Source organism: Quercus lobata, chromosome 3, assembly GCF_001633185.2.
Source record: "Quercus lobata isolate SW786 chromosome 3, ValleyOak3.0 Primary Assembly, whole genome shotgun sequence".
Lineage (NCBI taxonomy): Eukaryota > Viridiplantae > Streptophyta > Magnoliopsida > Fagales > Fagaceae > Quercus > Quercus lobata.
In genome coordinates, this window is record NC_044906.1 from 37900686 (window position 1) to 37927421 (window position 26736).

At 33.0% G+C, this 26736-nt stretch overlaps 1 protein-coding gene across 2 annotated transcripts; it reads right to left on the reverse strand.

The window, feature by feature from the left end:
- Nucleotides 1–15225: 15225 nt before the first annotated feature.
- LOC115979146 (vacuolar iron transporter 1-like) lies at nt 15226–24719 on the reverse strand. Of its 2 annotated transcripts, XM_031101111.1 has the most exons (5): nt 24550–24719; nt 18422–18680; nt 18159–18244; nt 15851–15965; nt 15226–15772 (listed from the first exon to the last, which is right to left on the reverse strand). In XM_031101111.1, exons 2-5 carry the CDS (start codon nt 18661–18663, stop codon nt 15472–15474), a joined length of 744 nt encoding a protein of 247 aa, XP_030956971.1. In that variant the 5' UTR covers nt 18664–18680; nt 24550–24719; the 3' UTR covers nt 15226–15471. The 2 variants fall into 2 exon arrangements, with proteins under 2 accessions (XP_030956971.1, XP_030956970.1); XM_031101110.1 differs by lacking the exon at nt 24550–24719 and having other exon boundaries at nt 18422–18769.
- Nucleotides 24720–26736: the final 2017 nt, after the last annotated feature.

The following is a 26736-nucleotide window of genomic DNA, read 5'->3' on the forward strand; positions in this document are numbered from 1 at the left end:
ATTGTTGGATTCAAGATTTCTTATCAAGCAAGAGAAAAAATTTCAATCAAAGATGATAACTACAACAAAACAAGCGATTCCTCTTTAAATAAGTTGAAGATATAGATTGTAAGGAAGATGTTATTGACAAGAAACAAGAGGAAGGAAGCTGCTGTTGCTATTGTAGATAAGATGATAAAGAATCATGAGTTTAAAAGATGATAAAGAATCATGAGTTTACTTTGTAAGAAGAGTGACAATGGCTAGATGTCACATATATATTTACTACTTTCAATGTATCAAATGTTTACATCAAGGAATAATAAACAGTATTTCTTTTATTTAAAGTTCTAAAAGGTTTAGTTTATAATTTAATTGTTTGAAGATTTCATTGATTTTTTTATTATAATTCTAGGTTTTATGTTCCTTATTTGAGAGAGAGGGAAATAAAATAAAATAAAAAGTGATATGACTTTCACATGACCATTTAACATTGAAAGATGTAGAAGTGATAGTATCGTAAGTTTTTTTTATTATACTCTATCAACAATATTGATAAATGTGAACAATCACATTTATCAAGTCTATTATACCAATCACAATTAACATACTTGTAGATAAGCTAGGGTTAACTTAGAAGTCTATTACACCAATCACATCAACCACATGTCTAATTCATATAATTAGACAATTTAGCCAATTATATCCGGTTAATGTATGCCCTTAGAGCACACATTAATTATCCATTTAAAAAAAAAATAGAGAACCAAGTAAGAATAGAGTTAAGGGCATACATTAGTAAAACCCAATTATAAATACTACTATCTAATTATATACTATTCTTCTATTAGAAAGGTAACACATGCTGAAATTAATAGTTTATATGGTAGATTAGTGAACCAAGTAAGAATAGAGTTATGGACCTATAAATAGATACTTGTAATCTCATTTTTACTAATCGAATAAAGTTGTCAATTTATTGCTTGGACTATTATAATCTTTCTTGGGGGTAGAGATTAGGAAAGTATATAATTACAATTGGACGGTGTCTCTCTCATGAAGAAGCAGGGACGAAGCCAAAACTTTAAGTTAGGAGTTTTACTATTGACTATGTGCAATGATTTCAAACCCTAGTTGCATCCACCAACATCATTCCACCTCTCCATTTCAAACCCTAGTTGCATCTCATCATCCTATACAACGTTTTTTTTCAAGAGCTCATCTCAAATCACCTCAAGCCATTAACATATATCACTGCCATATGCCATGGCCAAATTCCCTAAATACCTCATTCAAGCTCTCAAATCAATTCACTTGCTTCCACTCAACCAAACCAAAGAACCCTTGAAATGGTAATTCTCTCACCCTACCTCATCAAGAGCACCTTGAATTATTGTTAGAACAGTACTGAACCCCATATTGTGTTCTTATCATCTAGCCCTGATTATAAGAAGCGTAATAATATTAAACAAGTTATATATATAGAAGATGAGAAAGTGTGTAGAAAAGATTTGTTTTGACAATAAATTAATTTTCAAGCAACTTGCTCAACACTAAGCCAACAAAAAGAGAAGATATTATCTCATGTTTCAAATATATGCATCTTCCATCTCATATGCATAGGTCCCACATGATTGTGAAGTCCACACATTGTAAGAGAAAAGATCCATATATCTTATACATAAAATAATTGTTGCAACAATAGGAGAAGTCGGGGCTAGAAGAGGCTTCCAAGTAGGGCTCTAAACAAGCCAAGCGGAGTATTAAAAGTTTAGGAGCATTCATTCAAATTTATTTTGAACACAAATTGAGCTTGAACTCGTTACCAAACTACATTACATGCTCATGCTTTATTCATTTTCTTGTCGAACAAGCTCGAAATTGTTTACAAGCTACTTGTTTAACTTATTCGTTTCTCATATATAGTAAATACTACGATTAAAAAAATTATCTCTTCAAAAACCATGCTAATAATTAATTATATTATAATTGAAATTATATTATTTCAATTCATTAGATAAAAATGAATTTTTCATAAACTTGTAAAAAAAAATTTTCATTTTCTTCGACCTTGTATCATTAAAATAAAATATAATTTTACTACAAAACAAACTATTTAAATTATCAATAAATTACAAGTAATAAATCAATATCTTGAGGTTAAAATATATATATATATATATATATTTATATATAATAATTTGATATCTTATAAACTTATTTACTACTTACATAATTCAATCTCAAGTTTATATAAGTATATTTTAAATTTTTATACATATAAAAATATAATATTATGCATACATTAATCAACACTCATACTCACAAACTTGTTTATAAGTACATTATTACGTTTAAACTCATCTTGTTTAATAGTTATTGCTACCCATTTTTGTGACATATTTTCTACAAGTCCAATTCAACCAAGTTTGACTTTCTTATGGGCTCAATTTATGTATTATATTTTATTTTATTCTTTTAAGCATGACCCAAGCCCATGTGATATATTGGGGGAAATTGAGAAACTGTGGTTTAGAGGATATGAGTCAGTTTCTTTTGAACCTTTTACATGAGTCCAGCCCATACATGCTACCAAATGGACACGGGAAACTAGTAGTATCTCAAACTTATGTATGAGGTCTTGTACTTGAAAATTCTACCTCAAAAGAACTTTTATTCTCTGGCCGATTGTGGCCCAAAGTTTCTTCCCTAACCCATTTTTGCCTTTAAACATAGCTAGCTCTCATTTGCCAATTTCAGTTGCTAGCCCTCACTTAGGTGAGCCTCCTAATGGTCTGAAACAACCAAAAAGGTAGAGCCAATGAGGGGTTAGGCAAGCCTTTTTCCTTAATGATAACAAAAGTAAGCATTCCTTTTATCCAAATAAAAGCAAACCCGAAGGTTACTACTTGTTTAACACTGTGGGGTCTAAAGCCTTTTTTATTGGCCAAAAACCAGTTACTAAGAGTACCTAAAACCCAATATAAAAGCTTACAATCAGATTCAAAACAAATTTAAAACAAAAGAGAACCAATTTTTACCCTTAGAACTGAAACTTTAAAGTAAAAGTCCATTCAGCCAGCTAACATTCTCACAATTTCAAATTTTGGGGGTGGAAATATGGGTTCAAGGGAACTTTCCCTCTCTTTCTCACAACATCACTCAATTTTCTCTTCTCAGTAATTGTAAGTCAAAGTTTCAGACCTATTGTGTTTTTATAAATTTTTCAGCATTTTGTTGTTAGCATTTTGGTTTCTCTCTAGTTAAAGCACCAATAGTCTTTATTCACTAAATCTTGAAATTTTGGATTTAATACTTTTCACAAATAATCACTTATAAATAACTCGAGGGGAAATTTAGGTCGTGCTCAAGATTTTTGCCCTTGTTGCAAAACGTCCCCAACAATAATTGAATACAAAATTAGACTTGAACTTGATTAATTTGTTAGATATATAAATATAAACAAGTTTTGCTGAGTTTGAATTTTTCATAAACAACCCAATTCGTTTAGGACAGTAAATCCAAGCAGACAAGAAAGTTTAGTAGTGAATCTAGGACTGGCACCTATAATAATAATAATAAATAAATAAATAATAAAGAACATTACACTTAAACATGTGAAAAGAGAGTGTGGAGCAAAAGATTTGTTCTGTTTTGAGTCTTTTGACATTCACGGATCCTCCTCCATCTCTTGTCCATGATCACATGCACAAGCACATTGGAAAGGGCGAGTCGCGGGTCATGTCATGTCTTTGTCCATGAGGCATGCCAGTAGGTTCTCAGCGTCTTTTAAAATTAATTTTACTGAAATTACAAGGAAATCAAAAATATGTTTCTAATTTTTAAATAATATTATATATATTTTTAAATATTTTTTTACTTATATATATTTTTAAAAAGATAAAAACTGTTTTTTAAACACATGTACTAAACGGACCTTATGTTTGTCAAAAATAAATCAATATTCTTCATTGTTGGATCTATTGAACTGGACATAATTTCATTATAGTTCTACATTTTTTAATCTCTTTATGAGAACTTTGTCAAAATAGTTACAATTGTTTTCCCAGGAATCATGGACACTGCAATATATTTGAGCAGTGTAATATAAAAATCATGTTAACAAATGTCTTTAAAGTAATTATTAATAAACCAAAATAAAAAAATTTTAACATTATTTGTATGAGAAATATAAAAAACTATCAACAACATTTATTATTTTATTATTCTCTCAATAAAATGTTTCTAAAAATAGCTTCAGCCATTAATTAACATTTCTCCTTATATAATACCTGTAATCAAACTGCAGGTTATTACTCCCACAATGACCCTAGTTTTTGCCATACTCATTTGCTTTGTAAAATGAGTCAAATGACTAGCTTCTGTGACTTAATTAGTACCAATCTTCATATAGTACCTTTGGGTTAAAATGATTTAGGACCTCTAAAGTTAAGTTTATAAGCTGATTAATTTATTTATTAAATCTATACTACTTTTTAAAACCTTAATCCTATATGAACACTGGTATATTAATATAGGTCAATTTTTTGTTGTACTCATGATATATTACAACTTTTTGTATTTAAGTTTAGTCTATGAAGCCTATTACCGTATGAAGTAGTTAATCTCTCATTGGAACTATTACTCTCTGATTTCAAGAAACTATTGAAGACTATCCCGAGAACTTGGATTGAGCACATACGCCACCATTGTACTAATGCTCTTGTTAAATTTGGATTTGGTTTTCACTGTATTTTTGTTGTTTTTGATCACCCATGGCATGTGGTGGAGAATTTGCTTATATTGGATAAGGAGGCTTTATGTTTGTATTAGAATTATTCCCGTTAAATCGAATGTATATATATATATATATATATGATCTCTTCTAACTGGGGAAAATAATAATAATTGTCTCTCACTCTTTACTATTCTCACTAATTGTAGTCTCCTCAGTTTTGTGATCATCCAAGTCCAATTAGATTCGCACTTCACAGAATAATGATTCGGACCACAAAAGAAAAGGAAACGACCCAGGCTGACAGCACTACTAGGCTAACGCCCAAAAAGCTGAAGGAAGTAAATTGAAGCTGACGGACCGAACATAAGTTTACTTGCTACCCACGTTACGTGTAAGGAATTGTCTTGCTTCCCACGGTAGATAATATTCAAGAGATCCCTATAAGGAAAAGATCCCGTAAAATACGCCCAAGAAGACTTCTATGAGGAAAAGACTTCTACTCCAAGGAAAAGAGGGGCAATCCTCGCTACTATAAAAACCCAAGCACCCTTACAAATCAAGGTACGCATAATTGACCCTCTCTAGAACTCTAGAGTTGTGAGAATAGTTCTAACTTGACCTTCGGAGAGTATTTGGCCGGCACCACACCGGTGCTCTCTAAGGTTTTCTTCGATTATTTTGTTGTGCAAGTTCGCTTTGAGTCGCGAGTGTTGTGTGAACTATTGGTGATATTTTCGACATCATCAATAATTTTTATTTTTGAAAAAGTTTTTTTCGAAAATTAAAAAAGTATTGACAATTTTTTCAATTTTTGAGAAAATCTTTCTAAAAACAAATGGTTAAAGGCACACATTAACCGGATCCTTATTAGAATCCGTATCTTGTAACCTATGTAAAGGAAGTTTTTTTTTATTGGAACTTGGTGGTCCTATTTCTTTTATTTTCTCTCTCTTTTTTTTTTTAAATAGGAAGTTGGTGGTCCTAAATATACACACCCACCTCACCTTCGTGAGCATGATGGAAAAGCAGAGAAACCCCTTCTTCTTTTTTTTGCTTAAATTTGTTTTATATGCATGGCTTTATAAAACCCTCTCAAACCTTATAAGTATTTCATTAAGACCAAATCACATTTTGCACAGTTTATGTTTGGGTCATTTATTATGTCAGCCCCTTAAATTTATTAAAAAATAAAATAAAATAAAAAACTTCAAATTCGTCCATAATGTTTGACATCATTTTCAATGTTGTTCTTCCAATTATTTTAGTGATTGACATGACTCTTAAAAGTAATTAGCAAAACGTTAGATACAAATACATAGAATTAGTAATTTTACATTTTAAAAAGGAAGAAGTTTGGTTTTTGTAAGTTTTTAAAAAAAATGTATAATATAGAAAGTTAAGCATAATATTATTTAATTTGTATTTAAATATATATAAAAATACCTCACTTAAATTTATCGTCAACCAGTACTTATAACTTTCAAGTTTTCAACTATAGCACGATATTACAAGAAAATTTTGATGGCAAAGAATTGAACAATATTGTTATAATGAAGGAATATGACCAAAAAAGCAAAGGTTTTTTTTTTTTTTTTTGGAATTCTCGCCAAATTATAAAAAACGGAGTCCATATTTTGTACCCATATTATGGTATGATTTTGATTTGACTTAAAGGCGAAAGCTCATATGGCATCTTAGTGCCTTTTGAGTTGCCCGAGAAGTTAGGGAAATTAAAAATTCCCCTATGAGAAAACAAATTAAGCTCAAAGCACTGAAAGCACCTCTGCATCTCTTTACTAAAATTTTATAAAGTTTCTTTTCTTTGGTATGTTCTTTGTTGCAATTGGACTGGTAAGTGCCAACTTTATCTCAATCTAGACTAAACAATTCTCATAATAAATGCATTTAAGGAAAGGATATCAATTCTTCGAGGGGCCAAGGGACAGCCTGCATGTATAACCTAAAAGGAGCAGTGCTAAGTTCTAACTCTAAGGATTCGTTTGGTTGGAGAAGTGAAAAAGTAGAAGGATAGAAAATATTTAATTTTCTCTCGCGTGTGTTTGGTTGGAGGGATGGAAAAGTGGGAGGATGAAAAACTCTTTTATTTGGTTGAAAGAAAAGTGAGAGGATAAAAAATGTAATTTATATAAATTGGCTATTCTTTATATTATTTCTTATTTCTCTCATTTCATTTCATCCATATGTTTCATTTCTTTTTTTCATTTCTTTTTTCTTGTTTTTCTCCTTCACACACATTATCCTGTCTCTATTCCCCCCCCCCCCCCGCTTCTTTTATTTTCTTTTTCTCCCTCATCCAAGAACATTCTAGCAGCTCTCATTCTCTCTTTTTTTTCTCCAGCTCTCTCTCTCTCTCTCTCTCTCTCTCTCTCTCTCTTTTTACTTGATTCCAGAACATTCATCCCCAACACAGTCCAGATGGGTCATCTTCGTCCTAAAACAGTTGGGCCAGCCTGGAGTCGTCACTCATCTTCGTCCCCAAGGCAGTCCAAATGGGTCAGATGACTTCTGTCTTTTGTCTTTTCTTTTCTTTTCTTTTCTTTCTTTTTTTTTTTTTTTTTGTGTTATTGTGGGTGCCAAAAATGAGACAGTTAAGCTCAACCTTACTTGGGCTCACGATTTATTTATAAAGTGGGCTTCAGGATTTCCTACTTTGGGTCATTCTCGGCACAGAGACTCAAAGTAATATTCTTCCTCCCTTCCTAAACGACTGTTTTTTTTTTTTCTCTCTTTTTTCTGAACCCCTTCTTCTTCCCCAACTTCTTCTATTTATAGTTTTAAGTTAGTGGGGAGATCATGATTACTGCCATTGTTAGTGAAATTGAAGGTCCAATATTATTTGTTATAAGTGGATGTTTAGGTGAGAGTGGAATGCAACGATTATGGTCTTGGAACTTGGTTCCAACTCAGGTGAATATGCTCGGTAATGATGTTCCCCGAGCATCCTATGGTACGCCCAGACAAGGTTTCACTGATTGTTCGGAAAGTTTATGCCGAGCATAGTCCAAGGGCCGAGGCCCAAAACTCATATTTTTTTAAGGTAGTTTCAAGCAGAGCTTAGGGCGATGGGGTCGTGCCATTGGGCCTGAGCCCAGGGCCCATCTGGGTCTTGGGACCTCGGTGCCGTACAGTTATGATTTGATTAATTTTAAAATTTTGTTTTTAAGTTTGTATTCTGATAATCTGATTATGCTTGAGTTTAAAGATGTTTGAGAAAAAGATTGTTGTGTTTGTAGCCGATGTGTTTGTAGCTGTGAGAGGAGAGAGAAATGGGGTATTTGTGTAAAAGTGCTTTCACAGCACTTTTCTCTACACATTTTCCTCCCAATTTGGGAGGATAAAAATAGTGAGCCCGGGAGGGAAAATTTTCTCCCATGTGTTTTGTCTCTCCTGTTTTCCTTCCCCAACCAAACAGTGGAAAACAGCATTTTTCACCCTATTTTCCTCTGCCTATTTTTTATCTTCCCTGTTTTCATCCCAACCAAACACACTCTAAAGCAAATTAGGGCTGGCCCACTTGATCATAAAAAGGGAAAATGGATCAGACACTACTCTGCACAAAGTTAAGGGCCAAACATAAACAATAGAATGATAGATTTCCACCTGCGCACTACGTATGCCCTCGTGTCTAAAGAAGTATGTGAGAAATGTCAACATGTTGAAGAGAGAGAGAGAGGGAGAGAGAGAGAGAGTTAGGTCCCATTAAAAAGATGGTGCATATATAAAATACTAGTCGCTAACCCGTGTGATGCACATGATAATTTTTCAAAAATTATATATATTTACTTTAAGCATGCTACAAAAGTATAATTACATTTGAAATATAATCAAACATTAAAGGAAAATTAAACAATTGTATACAATTACTGCAAAATATGTAGATGAAAAAAAAATTGTAATAAATGAATGCTTCCTCTATTCAAAACCTGATAGGCAAATATATCATTTTTTATTTAATATATATATTTCTTATACTCTGTAATCTAGAATATTAGATGATACTTATATTGTACATGAGCACAAAGAAGTTAAAATATAAGAGACATGTTGATGAACATTATGATTGTTTGTACTGGGTTCATACATAATTTAACATGAAAATCATACTGTAAGAGGTCAATCATAAAAGCTTTAAATATACAATGACAATTACTATATTTTAACTCTACACATATTCAAATAATAAACTATAACATGCCAACATTACTAGTTTGCAAATAATTTTAGATCTAAAAAAGTTTATTTTGTATGTGTTTGTACTTTGTAGCAATGGTCAACTACGTAACAGATCAATTAAACCATTTTAAGCAGCCATTAAAATAAAATAATTTATCAAACTTCTATATACAAAGATTCATTTTAACCATAGAAAATTAATCATCATTCTAAACATCTTTCTATGTAAAATTTTCTCACTTTAAATATAGATTTGCAGCACCTGCAATAATTCTAAAATTGAAAATCCATCATCAAATTGAAATTTAAATTGGCCATGAATCATATAATCGTACCTTGAATGTTTAATCATGAACATGACGTTCCACCCTCCTTGTATTTTGTCTTATTGACGAAGATGATTCACTCCTCCAAGTCTTGCTTTATCAGCCGGCTTGAACAAAAAATAATATAAAAATTCATATATATATAAGACCACAAAAAATAAAAATTACATAGAGGTTTACACACAGCCACTTTGAAGATTCAAGACAAAGTGACATTAACAAAGCCTTACCAGTTGGAGCGAATGCTTCAAATACTAAAAAAGAATATTACTCTTGGTTCTTGAAAAATATATCTATTAACGATCAACATCTCATTATATTTTCAATTATATATATATGTGTGTGTGTGTGTACATGTTAAGTTGTTAACCATCAAAATAACCAAAAATTGTTTACCAAAAATCGGAGAAGCCATAATCTTGGTATTTGAAAAAGATAGTGAAGCAAAAAGCACAGAAACCCCAAACACAGTGTAAACACAATTGAGATAAAACAAACTATCAATTTAATATTTATTGCACATCATCTCACTTAATTGTGACTGCAAAACACGATTGAATATTTCATAGCTATATACTTACGTCAACTGTGAGTCTTTAACGAACACCAAAAATAAGCAATAAGAATACTCTTCTATAATCAATTATTAAAAATAAATGAAGATTATATAATCAATTATTTCAGCATTAGTTTTGTTGAAGAGTGTAAACTCTAAACCCAAATTCGAGTTGTAGTATTGACTCAAACAACCATGTAGAGTAAGGCAACGTGTTTGGCTCTTTGTTCCTAACCTCAATCTTCTCCTCCTCCTCATGCATGGCCGTGAGGTTTTTCACTTTTTCTTTCTCTTCATTCATAGACTTGCAAAGAGTCGCTAAACTTTTTCTATAACTTTCGTCATCTTCAAACCCTAGTACCACACTCAGCGCAAAGAAATTTTAGAAAAGACAGGAATTCTTAAAACTGGTTTTATAGTAAAATCAGAATTTTTGTTTTTATTTAGTTATTTAAGTAATGCTGATGTGGAAAATTAAAACCGGTTTTATAGTAAAATCAGAATTTTTGTTTTATTTATTTATTTATATAATGCTGATGTGGAAAATTGTGGAGAGGTCAGAGGATTCAGTTTTATATATATATATATATATATATAGATAATGGTGGAAAGAAGAAAATTGGCAATTCACCCTAAAAAAAAATAGCACATTAGCAATATATTAGGTCTCATTTCTTTACGTGTGTAACATTTAATTTTTTTTGGATAATATTTTGCCTATATTCAAGCATTTGGAGCAATTGAAAAAACTTGTTCAAATCAAAATCATTTTCCTTTACTCAAGAAAAACACAATCTCCATAAAAAAATTAAAAAAAAAAAAAGAAAAAGAAAAAGAAAGAAAAACACAATCTTTTAAGGTTGAAAATGTTTTAGCTCTTTATGATTTTTCATACGAGCCAAACATTAAAAAATGTTTTCTAACTAAACACTGGAAAACAAACAAATATATATTTCTAAATTTTTGTTATTTTTATCTAAATTAAAATAGAAATCTTATTATAGTATAATTTAAGTGTATATATATATATATATATATATGTAAAACTCTCTGCTAAATACTTAAACCCCGATTCTTGCCTCCCACTCCACAAAAACTTGTAATTATAGAGTTAAAAATATATATATATTGTGGGTCCGAGAGTTCTGCAGTCCGGTCCAAACTTTATCTGGGCCCAGGGCCCGTGCCGAAGACGAGTGCTTGGCGGCCGAGGTAGCAAGGGGAACGGCTGAGAACTTACCCTGTCCTCGGCATTCAATAGCTTCAGCAGGAAGACCAACACCCAGGTGTAGGCAATCCCCAAACAGCCCCCTCAAGGGGATGTGAACGGAATGGGGCCCATAGGGAAGCAGGGTGTGAACTCGGACCAAGGAAAGTGCGTCCCACCCCCTTCAGTAAATGTACCTGCCAATACCCAGAGCTGGTTAATGAGAAAAGACGTTTGGGCTGTGCAAACGTCGATCCATGCAACTAATAGAAAGTTAGACGGGACAGTTGATGGGATGGACACAGGAACAAGCTCCTGCCTGACCTACAAGTGGAGGGTCAGGATCAGCCAAGACGGACTATATAATAAAAAGGAAGGTGCACCGATTAAGGGGTTGGGAAAAATGGCCAGAAACCAGAGCCTCCCAGCCCACCTCCAGGAGAAAGACTCCAAGGGTGTAGGGAAACTTAAGCTCGCACGAACACCGCGAAAACCCACCGCCTGTCAACCAGGGCCTAGCCTTTCAAACCCACGCTCTACAAATGATATTGTTAGGGGCCTTTTCACATGCGAACCCGACACTGTTACGGTCCGTCACGAATCGCGTCCTTACATATATATATATATATATATATATATTTTTAAACCAATTTATATATATGTTGAAGCAAACGGAACCTTTGTATTATGTTCTGGTAGCATCTAATAAAAGCTAATTCTCTTCCTAATGTAATTTATTTTAAGAACCTAATTTTTTAATTTTGGAAGACAATAGTGCCCTCAATTTTCACTAGAAATATTTAATACCTATGCTAGATTTATAAATTTTAATTACGCATCTTCAACCGTTAGCAAACTTTTCACCAAAATTTTATCCAAGGAACCACATTTTCAAATGTTTATTCAACAAATTCTCTACTCTCTCTATTATATTATCTTTACTATGAAGCATCAGATACTATTGAAGTACAACTGAAGTAATACTCCATATCAATAAAATTAAACTATTGTTTCTCAAAAAAAAAAAAAAAAAAACTATTTAATTAAAATATATATATGACATATACTTCAAAGATTGTGTGAAAATGTTAAAATTTTATTATATGAATTTCTTCTATTTGTATGGAGTACCACATGACCGTACTCGAAGAATCCTAACAATTGCTCATAAAGGATATTGAGGGGGTAATTTGCAGAGTAGCATTATTGTTAGCAATTATTTTTTTAGTTGGCATGTTTTGGAAACATTTTAACAAATTAGCATCTCGATAGTTAAAGGGTCAAGATCAGTGACAAAAATCGAGTCCTTTAGACTCAAGTTCAAATCTGATATAGAAGAAAAAAGCCACGTGGAAATCGAGTCTGTAAGACTCGAGTTCCACAGAGAGGAGAAGAAGAACGAAGAAGGAGAAGAAACCCCGCAGAACAAAGAAGAGAAACTCAGTAGAAGAAAATCAACAAAACAAAGAAGAAGAAACCCAAAACATCACAAACCCACATGAAATTTTTTTCAAAAACCAAAAAAAATCTCCCCCCCCCCCCCCAAAAAAAAAAAACCCCCAAAAAAAAAAAAAAAAAAACAACAAACAAACCCAACCTTAATGATGAAGTTGTGGACTGATTTGGTGTAGGATTAGCTAGCCGTTGCCCAAATTGGTCAAAAATCAAACAATAAGGGCCTCGAATAAATGGGTACCAAAACGAAGAAGAAGAACAGAACGAAGATGAACAAAAAATAGAAACCCAAGAAAATGAAGAAATCCAATTGAACGATATTTCTTAATGAAGGAACTCAAGCTCCTCATGGATTTTTTCTTCCGCCTCAGATTGAAACTCGAGCCTACAAGACTCGAGTTTCAAAGATTCAAGATGCTAATATATTAAATAGTTTTGTAAGCATGACAACTAAAAGAAATATTTCAAAATTAATGATAAATGCAAAAAAAAAAAAAAAAAAATCGATATTGAGCGACTTAGGAGTTGGTCTAGTACAACTGTAAAAGCAAAGAATAAATGAAATAGTCATTTGGCAATTTCATATATATATATATATATATATATATATTTCAAAAGACATAAAAAGTTGTTTTACAATACTTTTATAAACTTCAATGACATGTACGAAAAATCATTAAGAGTACAGTGATGATGCTGTACTTCACATCAATAAATGTAAGTTATTTTGTTTCTCAAAAAAAAAAAAAAATGTAAGTCATTTAATGTAAATTTTTTAAAATATTACATAAGCTTATAAAATAATATAAAAATTAATAATAGTATTAGGTGGCTTGCGTTTGTTAGTATGGGACTACTACATTAACTATACTTCAATTCCACATGTGACGGATGGTCCTTAAATGTCAGTTTAGCAAATTTTGTGCAATAAAATCATGTTGATGATTTCACAATAGTTATGTCAGAAAAATGCAAAAATTATTATCAATTTTACTAAAAAAAAGATTTACAATCTAACATGACATGAATGTAATCAGTCACATCAATAATATAATAAATAAATTTTTTAATTATTGTTTTATTAAAAATGCTAAAGAGACTAAAAATTAAAGTATATAACATTTCTTTTTCAAAAAAAAAAAAAGTACATAATCTTTACAAATTAATGTGACTGTGAATGTGATGGATTGATTTCAAAACATTATAAGTGAATGTCTAAATTATTTTTTGTGGTTGATGCAAAGGAGTCAATACCATATTAATGGATGTTTCGGTTTGGTCAAGAAAACGAAATATTTCAATAACGGTTAATATCGGTATTCCGTTTTAAAATTATCGCTAATATTTTAAAAACCCCAAATAAAATATTTATATGTACTTAATTGCTTAGTTATTGCACCAATAAAAAAAAATAAAAATAAAAAATTCTTATTTTAATTTTTACCCATACAATAACCCAAGCCCAATGCATGTCTTTTCAAAGTATTCTTAATCAAAACAATATGTTTTCTTCTCTCAATAGTTTTGTCTTCCTTTAAAATAATAAAAAGTCTTTTCCTTGAATGTTAATTTTTGGGAGGTTAATTTTTTTTTTTTATAAGATTAAAATTGGTAGGCTGATTGGTAGTTCACCAAACAAGAGCTCAATTCACCTTGTGCTAATACTAATGAGCCCAAACTACTATAAAAAATAAAAAAGAATAAGCCCTAAACAAATTTTCAGCTGTACGATACTCTTTAAATTTCATCCAACCATTCAGAGAGAAATATAATACTCCAAAACGCTAGCCTCTTTCTCATATCACATAACAAAAGTGTTTCAGCCACTGTACCTCAACCAAAAAAAAAAAAAACCCAAAAACAAAAAAAGTTTTTCAACCGCTAGAGAGATAAACAAAGATGGTCTCTGATTTAGGCTATGGGATCTGCTGAAAGTGCTTGGTCGACCAACATTGGTCATGCTGAAGGACCGGTGTCCAAGGAGCTGCTTGTTTTTATTTTTATTTTTTTTTTTTGTGCTGAATATTGTGTTCCGGGCGGAAATGTATTTTCGGTCAGAATAGCCGAAATTGGGCAGTACAAGCCAAAATGATCCGGTATTTGAAGCGAGACGAAACAGAGGTGTACTTGTACTAGATTGGACACCAACACGGAAAATACAACCTGCCGATACAGTATCATTTTCCTTAAGTTGATGATACATCAATTTGTAAAGTTTAAATAGTTAAATTTGTAATATTTGTAATATTTCTCCTTTTAAGCGATTACTATAAAATAGTTTTTAATGGTTCAATCATGATAAATCATGAAAAAAAGATAGCATAATAAATTTCCATATTAGATATATGGGTTTTGATTATCTCATTTTTTTTGTCCACAATATTTTTACAACAAATCTTAAGTGGTAAGTTATTATTGATTGTTATTGTTGCGCAAAAAAAGTAATCTTTGTGTTAGGTTCAAATTTAAACCAATAACAACTAACCACCTATAATTTGTTGTAAAAATATTGTGAACGTGCATCTTTCATATTCACATACATTTGTCATCATCTGTAGTGGGAACATTCTAAAAAAAATAGACATCATGTGTGTAAGTATGGACATGGTGCACTTTGGGGTGTGCATTAGTAAGTGTGAAACAATGATTTTCCAAATTTATATATCGAACTAACTAGCATGTACTAATGCCCATCATGAATATATATATATATATATATATATATTTTTTTTTTTTCCCGAATTTTGGACCAGAAACATGCATAATAAAATTAAGAAAACATTGGATGCAAACCTATTTTTGGAATATTACAAGCAAAAATCCGTGAAGCTGTCATACAATACCAGCACTTATAATGTACAAACCAGATCCGAAATGGTTGGATAAATTTGCCCAAGTGCCTAATCACAAGGGGCATACAAACCAAGTCCAATCAGAAAAACCAAAGAGAGGTACGTAGAGAAACAAAAGAAGAAGGGAAAGGAAACTTGGTGGTTAAATTATAATAGTGCGCTAGCTACACATGCTGGAAAAGCTTGGCAATTGAAAAGGCAGCTGCCGATGCAATGGCTCCAATGAGGACAGTTTGGAAAGCGCTCTTGAAAGGTTGATTCCCAGTAAAGTAACCTTTGACTAAACCAAAAATTAGCAACGCCAATAAAGTTACAACAACAGATGCAATGAGAGCCTTTCTAGCAACAGGAATGAGCATGTATGGCAACAAAGGCACCAGTCCACCCACTACATATGAAAAAGCTATTGTTATGGCACTCTGTAGTGCTCTCATTGGATCTGGTTTCTCTAATCCCAGCTCAAACCTGAATCCATAATAAGATTTTGTTAGGCCATTTGGGAAGTAAAAAATTAATCATAAAAGTAATTGGTTTTGAACTTACTTCATCATAAAATCAACCCAAGCTTTAGGGTTCCTTCTTAAAGCATTGACAACAGGTTCATATTCATGTGGCTCGGCCCCAAACTGTGCTAATATTTCTGCACACTCTGCGGCCTCTGCATTTAAATTTTATGATCCCATCACACATGAAAATTTGTCAGACTAGAGAGAGGAAAAAAAAAATTCAATGGTTAATGGATTATAATGTATCATTAACTGGTGAGCTTATGCTAAAAGTAGTAACCTTTTATATATATTGTTAAGTTTATGATAATAGTCATCATTAATTCTATAGTTGGAATATTGGGGAAGTTGTCACAGAGTTTCTAACATCATTAAAATTGTAGTGGGCATGAACATCATTAAAATCTATATGATAATAATAAGATAAACTTGAGATTAATTTTGTCTATATGTAATAGGCCATTAATAAGTTTAGATACAATTATTATTATAATTACTAAAAAAAAAGGTGACTGTCGGCATGAACAAAAAAAAAAAGGTTATCATGGTGTTGATGGCATGCGAAAACACGTGTTCTTAAAGCTCACAAATTATTTAAGCGTAGATTTGTATAAACTGTTCTTCTAAGATCTAAATAAGTCATAGAAGAACCAAAAAAGTTAAATATTGTCTCTTAACCTCTTTTCCTAACATTGCTTTTTTCTAAAAGTAAAAGAAATTCTAATAGCAAAGAAAGAACACATGATTGATAGGGATTAAATAGTCAATGGATCCATTGTGGGGTAGATTCTGGAGGTAAAATATTGGAGCTAATGATGATGGGGATGTCCAATCTCATGGCCTTTTTCTTTTCTTTTTTTTCATTGAGTGAAAATTATATACTATCAGTGACGGTTCCAAAATTTTTTTTAGGATATTCTTTAAAAAACATAAATTATACCATCTAATAAAATAAATTGATCTTGACTTTTTTTGGGGTCTATTGGGCATTGGGACTTGCTATATTATAATTATTTTTTTTTTAGATTTTAGTTCAAAATTTTTTTTGGGCTTCTTTTTGCTTGAAAGCCTCGATATATTGTTAAGTAGAACAAATTATGGAACAAAGTTTAATTTTACTGGTATAAAAAAACTGAGGGTATTCTCAAATATTTTTTTGAAGGATGGACAAATATAAAATTTTAAATTATTAAAAAAAAATATATATATATATATATATATATATGTATATTTTTCAGGTCAGAGTGGTCCTATGACCACCCTGGCCTTCAAGTGCCACCGCCCTATGTCAATAATAAAATATGTGCTAACCCAATTTTCGCATCTATGTTGGTTTTTGGTACGAGGGGTGGCCTATTTGGTCTCTTTATTATGTCATTTCCAATAATAATGTCATTTTCTTTCTCCAATTTCAGCAATAACTGTCCCGCCTCCACTCTCAATGTTTCATAGTCATATAATTAGGGCTGTAAATGAGTCGAGCTTTATCAAGTAGTGAATGTTTAAACTCGGCTCGATAGCAAAAATAGAATGTTCAAACTTGACTTGAGCTTGATACAAGCCTACAAATAATGTTCAAGCTTGAGCTCGTTTTGAAAAATTAAAACTTGAGCTCGACTTGGTTTGACTTGATTCATTAGTCAAGCCAAGCTCAATCACAATATCAAGCCCAAACTCAAGCTCAATATTATGCTTTTGAGCTTGAGATCCAATATAAGTATATTATCAAACCTATATCAAGTTTATTATCTAGCCTATTTGGATTGGATGAGTGGTCTCAACTTATAATTAATTAAAGTTTTAAAAAAAATATGAGTTTACTTAGCAAGCTCATATCAATTTTATTACCAAACTCATAAATAAGCCAAGGCTTAATTTGTTTTGTTTCTTTTGTATTGAGCCTTGGTGTTCACGAGCTTGTTCATGAACAATATTTTTTACTCGAGCTTGGCTCGTTTATTAAACAAGCCTAAAACTAAAGTTTAAGCTTAGCTTATTTATAAACAAATAAACATGAACGAGTTTTTTATCGAGTCAAACCCGAACTGTTTATGAATAGCTTGGTTCATTTACAACCCTGCATATAATTCATATAAAAAACCTTTAGCTAGTTGTTCTTTCTTTTAGTATTAAATAGTTCTAAACAAATGTTTAATATAAAATGGGAGTTTGTTAATGACTAGTATAATAATAACACCACGGCTTTTGAAGTTGAGACCACTTATTATTATTAAACAAAATAAGATATAATAAAAAAGAGAATGGGAATGAGTTTGTAATAAAGTTGGGATCATATATATGATGGTTAATGGTTTAGAAGAAAGACAATTTGCAAAGGACCAAACCTATATCAGGGACAGCAATGATCTCTTCTTGTTCTCTCTTTAGCTCCCTGGCGTAGTGATCAGCTTCACTCTTTGCTGCAAGATACCTGCATGCATTCAACTCACATAAATGAGCAGCTAGCATATACACACAGTAAAGGTACATCATTTTCAACTTATTGTACTGTATTATCTATAAATACCTTTTTTTTAATTATTATTATAACTCGATGGTTAAAATTTAAACTTTAAATGCCTCCATTAACTAGTGTTATTAAATATACCCGCCGAGTCCCATGGAAATAGCCCCAGCAGCAACTTCAGCTATTCCAGCAATGAGGATTATGGATGATGAAACTTCAGCACCAGACAAGCCAGCAGCAAGTGCAAAAGGGACAGTGAGACCATCCGAAACACCAAGAATTATGTCACGGACCATCTCACTAGACATGAAATGCTTCTCCTCATGGTCTTGGAGAAGTAACATTTGTTTCTCAAGGTCTGCAGTGTGACCATTTTCTGCCATTTTCTAGACTCTGAATACTGAAGCAAGAAAACAAAAGATTAACAATTAACAAATATTTTGATTCCTACTCACTCACCTACTCTCTTTGGATGAAGGTGGTGTCCGAAATTGTGTCATATATATAGCAAGAAATTATAGGTTAAATTAATTGCGGTGTCCGTATGCATATTAAAAAGAAAAGGTGCTTGGTCTTTATGAAGAATCCTAAAAAGGGAAAAAGAATCAAAAGTAGTGCGCATTATTATCATATTGTTAGGCCCACTTTTTTGTGTCCATGTATCAAAAAATCAAAAGCCGTGTTCACTCAGATGTCTGAACTCTGGAGCTAGCGGTAATATTTTCATTACTTTTATGAGTAATGTTAACTGGCAACACGAAGTGTAAGGTGCTCGTTAAAAGTAAGTTATTGAGAGGTGTAAATGATAAAAAAAATTTGTATGAATTGATGGGAGAACTGAAAATAATACTAAAGTGAGAAATGAAACTCAAAAAATTACTTTTATTAGTCTTTCATCATATAAAATTGGTCAAAAATCTGACATAAAACAAAAATATTTGACACAAAACAATTGCTTAACAAGTGGCTTACACTGCCCGTTAACACTATGTATCCATTATTGGTGATGTTAATCTCATTCTGCTTATAGTTCCCAAAAAATTAAAACTTTAAACATATGGTTGAAGATAAAGTTGCAGGCAAAAAGGTTAGCAAATTAAATAGATTGATATGAACTTTGATATATACGTATCAAGGCAGGTGGTGTTAGGCGTGTGTAAGGCACCAGCCTTGTGCCAAAATAAAACTAGTGGATTGTTGGTAGTGTGGGACAAATTAGCAACTAAATATCATGGTCAAGAACTCAGTAAAGTGAGTATTAGGCGTGTGCCTCACTCACACACAGGTGGGCCCCACAGTGTGTACAAGATATAATTTTCGGTGCCTGACACATGCAGGTTTCTGAAGAATCTGAACTGTACAGTTCAAGGAATCTACTTGACTATGGCTCTGTTAGGCGTGTGTTTCACACAGGCCACGTACCAACAACAAAAACCATAGGTGGTTTGTAAATATGACTGAGTGATAGAAGAAAGATATAAATATAAGTGCGGAGAAAAAATCAAAACTAATATATTTTTTTTTTTTGCTAAATCAAACTAATATTTTGTTACTTATTTCAAAAGTAAAAATTTTATAATAAAAAGTGGTTAAGGATCATATTGTGAATGGACAAAAGAAAAATATTAACTTAATAAACCTCCATTGTTAAAAAAATTAAAAATTAAAAATTAAAAAATATATAACATAATTTATCAAATTATTAAAACAAAATTACTCATCAAATGACATACCTGCAAATATGACTTTTACAAAAACTATGAATTCAAATTGAAATAATAAAAATGATAATAAAAATAAAATAGAAAAATGAAATGAAGACATGCAGCTATATTAAACTTAACTGTACTTAAAAAAGAAAACATTGCTTGTGTCTTATTGATTAATACAATCATGTATTTGAATTTAGTTAGAAAAAATTATTTTATTGCTTCTAAGTTTTGTCCAATTAAAAAAAAAAAAAGAAGCTAAATCATCATACCGCATGCACTGTTTTAAGGTTCACAATTTTATATTCAACAATAATAAATTTGAACTAAAATCATATTAAGGTTGAAGCATAATAAATTTTATAGCTCAATTTCATATTCACCTACAATTACTTTCCCTCCCAGACTGTTGCATCTTTAAGATTGAATTCATGATCTAAAATTCTCATCATTTTTTCCATTTAAAATTCAGTTTGAACCGGAAAAGAATTTTTGAAAGACTCCAATACGCACAATATATGACAATCCTCTGTAATTTAAAAAAAAAAAAAAATTCCATCCCAAGTAGTTTATGTAAGGATGCGATTCGTAACGAACCGCAACGGTGTTGGACTCACTCGTAAAAAGGCCCAAACAATATCATTTGTAGAGCGTGGGTTTGAAAGGCTAGGCCTTGGTCACTAGGCGGTGGATTTTTCGTGGTGTTCATACATGGTTCAGTTTTCTTCACCCCTGGAGTCTTTTTCCTGGAGGTGGGCTGGGAGGCTCTGGTTTCTGGCCATTTTTCCCAGCCCCTGTTCTAGATTACTCATTTTTCCTTTTATACTCGCCTGCGTTCACTGTCCTTCATCCACGTATAGGGTCAACCTTTCCAAGGCTGATACTTGTCCCATTAGCCCATACCCAAAGTCGTTGAAGGTGGTTGTAAAAGCTGAAGAATAAGGCTCTGTCAGATGCAGAGTATTGAATGGCAGTAAGGGCAGCTTTCCCTGGATATTTTAGATTTTCTTTCAAGCTTAATCCTATACCGTTTTTGCCTCTCTTTCCGGTGGGACTTTGGGTCTGCCGAGAACTGAACTGTCCTCGGATGTATTCCAAGGCTATCTTGTGCGTTATATAATCGGGCTTGGGTCATAACCCTCCTCGGCTTGGGCCTTTGGACTCCCCACGGGTAAATGGGTCTGTCCCATAAATTATTTGGGCCCCACAATAGCCCCTCAAAACCCTGTTGTCCAACCTCTTGGTTGGAAAGGGGGGTTTTGGTAATACCGAGCCTTTTATTATGGCTCATTTAATTCAGCCTTTCACTAATGCTGGCGGTTCTCCATCTGCCCAGGAAGTGTACCGGTCTACGAGACATTCTTTTGATTCTACTCCTGACGCGTTCTCGCCGTTTGGTTATCCAAAACACGCTTTTAATGACTTCTATTTACGAGACTATTTAAATTCGATGGCTTGTTTGATGAGGTGGGGAAGTGGAACAGATACATCTTTGTTTACAGATTCTCTTGGAAACCTGGACAAATTTAAAACCTTCCGTTTTGCCCTTCCTATAAGAAGACAAGTAGGAGGCTATCACTCTCGTACAGAGACCCTTTTTATCCTTCTGAGATCTAAAATCCTTAGCTTCCCTTAACGTTTACTTTACCTACTAGTAATACACTAAATCATAATACGCTCACCATAACAACGAGTAATGAAGGAACCATACCCCCCCCCCCGGTAAACACCACGTCCTAATAAAGCTCGTAATGGCTCGGTCAGGGCAGGGATGGCGAAGACTCAAAATCTATCTCACCTTCCTTTCAGCCAAAATCCGAAGCAGGGGCTCGTCACGTCAAACCTTCGGCGTGACTGAGCTGAGGACACCCATTATCAGTACCAACCGCTCTCTTATGAGCATATCTAACATGGCACCAGTGTGTTAGGAGTTAGGACTGAGGCAGGGACTAAGTGCCCCTGCTTCTTCCTCTCTTCGTTCACTGGTGCCTCCTTTTGCCTCTCTTTCTTCTTCTTTCCACCACCAGATCCATCCTGGTGCTTTTCCTTCTCCCTCTTTTGCTCATTTTTCTTTCTTTTCATCTCTTCCCTCTTTTTCTCCTCCTTCTTTTCATTCATCTCCTCCATCTTCTTCATTCATCTCCTCCATCTTCTTCTGAAGAAGGTCCTTCTCTCAATATGGGCACCACTGAGGTAGAGTCTAGAAGGACTTCGGAGACGAGTTTAAGAAGACATCTGACTGTTTACTTATCTGTATTGCTGTTGTTGTTTTTTTTTTTTATTATTGTTTTGGCAATCTACCTTTTGTATAGGCTTGTTTAAGCCCCTCTTTGTACGTTGTAATACATCTTTATATTAATGAAACTTGTTGTCACTTTATTTCACATGTGCTATCTCTATATTTCCGAAATGATAACGCAATGAATAGACATACAACCTTGTGAATTCTTTCTATTTTTAAACTGTGGCCGACGTCTAGGACCAAAGTCCCAGTTAATAGAAAGATCTTGCTTTGTGCTTATAAAAACAATCCGGCTTAATAATACTGAATCAAACAAGTGATACTTAGGGCTGAAACTCCCATTAGGCAGGAAAAGAAAGGGCATTATAATGGGTCTACTGAGTCAGCCTGGCACAATACCGCTGACCTTAGAGTACAATAATTGGGGCCATAATCCCTTATCCAAGAGAAAGGCGCTATTATGTATTTACAAGTGCTGTTCGGCACAGTAATATAGCATTTGAATTAATGACACCTAGGGCCAAAATATTTGCTAAGAAAGAGATATCACCATAACTTTAATAGAGTTGTTTGGCATAACAATGCCGCCCTGTGAAAAATGATACTTACCCCGAAACTAGCCGAGATGATAACTAAATGCTCGATGCGATGTGGGAAGTAACCATCTGAAGATATATCACCCGCAAAATGAGCAGCCCCTCTAGGCTGCTGAATAGTGAGGCGTTTCACCATCTTCTTAACACTCCTATTGGCATTAACCTTTTACAGTATTTGAACCGAGGATTGAGTAATTTAGAATTTTCATTAAGTAGCCAACCTTACGAAATTCAATCTTTTTCTCATCCAAAACCCAGTTTTCTCATCCAAGTAGTTGGTTCCCCATAGGCTTGAGTCCGAGGACCATGCAATGCCTTGGTTCTGTCCAAAACCCAGTTTTCTCATCCAAGTAGTTGGTTTCCCCATAGGCTTGAGTCCGAGGACCATGCAATGCCTTGGTTCTGTCCAAAACTCAGTTTTCTCATGCAAGTAGTTGGTTTCCCCATAGGCTTGAGTCCGAGGACCATGCAATGCCTTGGTTCTGTCCAAAACCCAGTTTTCTCATCCAAGTAGTTGGTTTCCCCATAGGCTTGAGTCCGAGGACCATGAGGACCATACAATACCTTGGTTCTGTCCAAAACTCAGTTTTCTCATCCAAGTAGTTGGTTTCCCCATAGGCTTGAGTCCGAGGACCATGCAATGCCTTGGTTCTATCCAAAACTTAGTTTTCTCATCGCGTGGGACCTTGGCTTTAGGGGAGTTAGCTCCTCGGCCGAGCCCCTAGAGTTATCCGTGCGATTAAAGCTACCAAGCGTAGCCCCTAGTCAAGAAGCGTAGCCCCTCGCGGAACTTTACACTAAAACTCTATAACCAGTTGTTTAGAAATGACAAAGGAACTCTCTCGACCTACCGCCTATGCCAACACACAAGCTTTTCCCACAGACGGCGCCAATTGTAAGGACGCGATTCGTAACGAACCGCAACGATGTTGGGCTCGCTCGTAAAAAGGCCCAAACAATATCATTTGTAGAGCGTGGGTTTGAAAGGTTAGGCCTTGGTCACTAGGCGGTGGGTTTTTCGTGGTGTTCATACATGGTTCAGTTTTCTTCACCCCTGGAGTCTTTCTCCTGGAGGTGGGCTGGGAGGCTCTGGTTTCTAGCCATTTTTCCCAACCCCTGTTCTAGATTACTCATTTTTCCTTTTATACTCGCCTGCGTTCACTGTCCTTCGTCCACGTATAGGGTCAACATTTCCAAGGCTGATACTTGTCCCATCAGCCCATACCCAAAGTCGTTGGGGGTGGTTGTAAAAGCTGAAGAATACGGCTCTGTCAGGTGCAGAGTATTGAATGGCAGTAAGGGCAGCTTTCCCTGGATATTTTAGATTTTCTTTCAAGCTTAATCCTATACCGTTTTTGCCTCTCTTTCCGGTGGGACTTTGGGTCTGCCGAGGACTGAACTGTCCTCGGCTGTATTCCAAGGCTATCTTGTGCGTTATATAATCGGGCTTGGGCCATAGCCCTCCTCGGCTTGGGCCTTTAGACTCCCCACAGATAAATGGGCATGTCCCATAAATTATTTGGGCCCCACAGTTTATATTATTTATTTATTTATTCTTAATAAAATATGAAATAACATACAGAAACACACAAACTATGGAAGTAAAAATATAAAATATAAAATATAAAAAAACACACAAACATGGAATATTAAGGGAGCCCACAATAACAACCAAGTATTGCAATTCTATATTCAAAAGAGGAAAATTTAGGTTATTCTAACCTTTCAATAAATCTTCTTGTAAAATATCCAACGGTCTTATCTGGCAGAGAACTATATAACTCTATGGTTTGACAAAAGATGGGGAAAAAAAGAAAATAAAATAAAAATTAAGTTGGAAGATTGACTACCAAAGCAACTGGAGGAAGATAGAAAGGTATTTGAAGAAGAAAAATAAAAGGTAATTTAAAATAATCAATCGTTGTAAGCAAACAGTGAATGGCAATAAGGTTTAAATCATAAACAGTATGCGAAGAAGAAAGTTAATCATGCTATTTTGACCTTTGTACTAATTTATGTATATGCTGTTATAGTTAGGTGAACATTTGAAGGAGAGGGAGGCTTGAGGGAGCAGAAATGATAGAAGGGTTAAAAAAATGGATACTTCGAGTTAATATTTAAGAATATATTAATAAATAAATAAAATATAAAGAGAATTAATAGTATAAAAAAATAGACAAAATTATATTAGAATTTGTTCAGTATTTCCTATAAAAATATTTGTTTAGTATTACTTTTTTTTTTTTATATGGAAACAATAGTTGTAATTGGTTTTAAATAACTCTAACAATTAAAATGTGATCGACAGAGGAAGTCCTAAAAATGAAAAACTCTTCTATTTGGAATTCCAAATATTCCATGGATCTTGAGTCCTAATAGAACTTTTTTTTTATTATTATAATTAAAACATAAAAAAGATTGGTATTAAGAAAAATTATTAGACCTCGATCGAGAGTGACGTGTCAAAATATTAGAAGGTCAACCGATAGTCAGATGTCTTCTACTATTATATGTTATATAATATATAGAATAATAATAAATATGATGATTTTATTTATTTTTAAAAATTAAATTAAATTGATCATGAATATCAAGAAAAACACTTATAAGTAAACCTTAATTGCGGTTTTAAAAAATAAAACTTTCGTTATTACAAAATTAAATTAGTGTTGGATTGGAGAAATAAATCTTATTAATAGCACAACATGCAATTGTCTAAAGTCATGAACTTCAATGTCGTACATGTGATTAAATATCTTAAAACAGGGTTGTTCAAACTCTTTTTTTTTTTTTTTTTCATTGAATAGAACTTAGAATCCGTACTTTAACTACACTATTATAGTTTTTTTAATTAAATTTAAATAAATAAATATATATATATATATATATATATATATATATATAGTTGTATTGAATTTAATTACTCTTAAAAAAAAACAAGATTATGTTTCATTGCTCGATACATTTATGTTTGAATTTAATTAATAAACTTAACTGCACCTGATATTTTACGTCTCCTTTTCACGTTTTTGATGTTTGGACATTTGACATGTGGACGTTGTTTTTGTCATGAACAACTTATTTGATCGTTGCTTTTACCTGGGAGAAATTAATGAACTCTGTTCAGACTTCCCTGCCTTCACCACCATTGGGCATTAATTATAGCTGTTCTTCAATTATTCAAATCCATGTGGCTCTTCATGTGTATGGGAAAACATTTTCTCTGTTGTTGGCCATCATAACCCTTGCTCTTTGATTTTTTTTTTTTTTTTGGTGTTGAAATTCTCCATGTGGATCTTTGGATTGGAGTGGATATCTACTTTCTTGAAAATCGATCATCATTGTTGCTCCTTTATACAAATTGCCATGTGGTCTTTTTCTATCTTTTTTGCTCGTTGGGTGCTATGTAGGTTCACATGATCAATCATGCAGAACATAACCTTTCTTCTCTCTCGCAGTGCATGAAACACACTAATGATTTTCCTCGATTTTTCAATTATCTTCTATATATGTTGTTTGATTTTTCAGTTATAATCAGTGCAAATGCTCATTTTTACAACAAATAATAGTAAGAATTTCCAATTTAACCATATTTTTCTGTGTACTTCACAACGATCTTACAGACTTGTGACGAATAGCTAAGCAAATGGGCATCGACACTCAAATGTCGGCTATATTGTCCTTTCAACAATTCGAGTTGTATTAAAGAATACCACTTTGTCGAGTTGCCGACTTTATTTATATCTCTTCAACTGTATATATATTAAACTTCTTTAATTGTTTTCTTTGCTATGTGCCCTGTTGCATTTAGGGTAAGAGAAAAGAAATTTTGCTACTCTAAGTTAATTATAATTTATTTTTGAAAGAAAGATCTACGGGTGTATATTTGTGGTTTAGTTTTTGTCAAAA

Coding starts and splice junctions, on each gene's coding strand:
- LOC115979146 (XM_031101111.1), bottom strand. CDS start 18,663: ATGGCAGAAAATGGTCACACTGCAGACCTTGAGAAACAAATGTTACTT. Junction 18,245..18,421: donor ATTTCCATGGGACTCGGCGG/GTATATTTAATA, acceptor GAATGCATGCAG/GTATCTTGCAGCAAAGAGTG. Junction 15,773..15,850: donor TGGGTTGATTTTATGATGAA/GTAAGTTCAAAA, acceptor TTATGGATTCAG/GTTTGAGCTGGGATTAGAGA.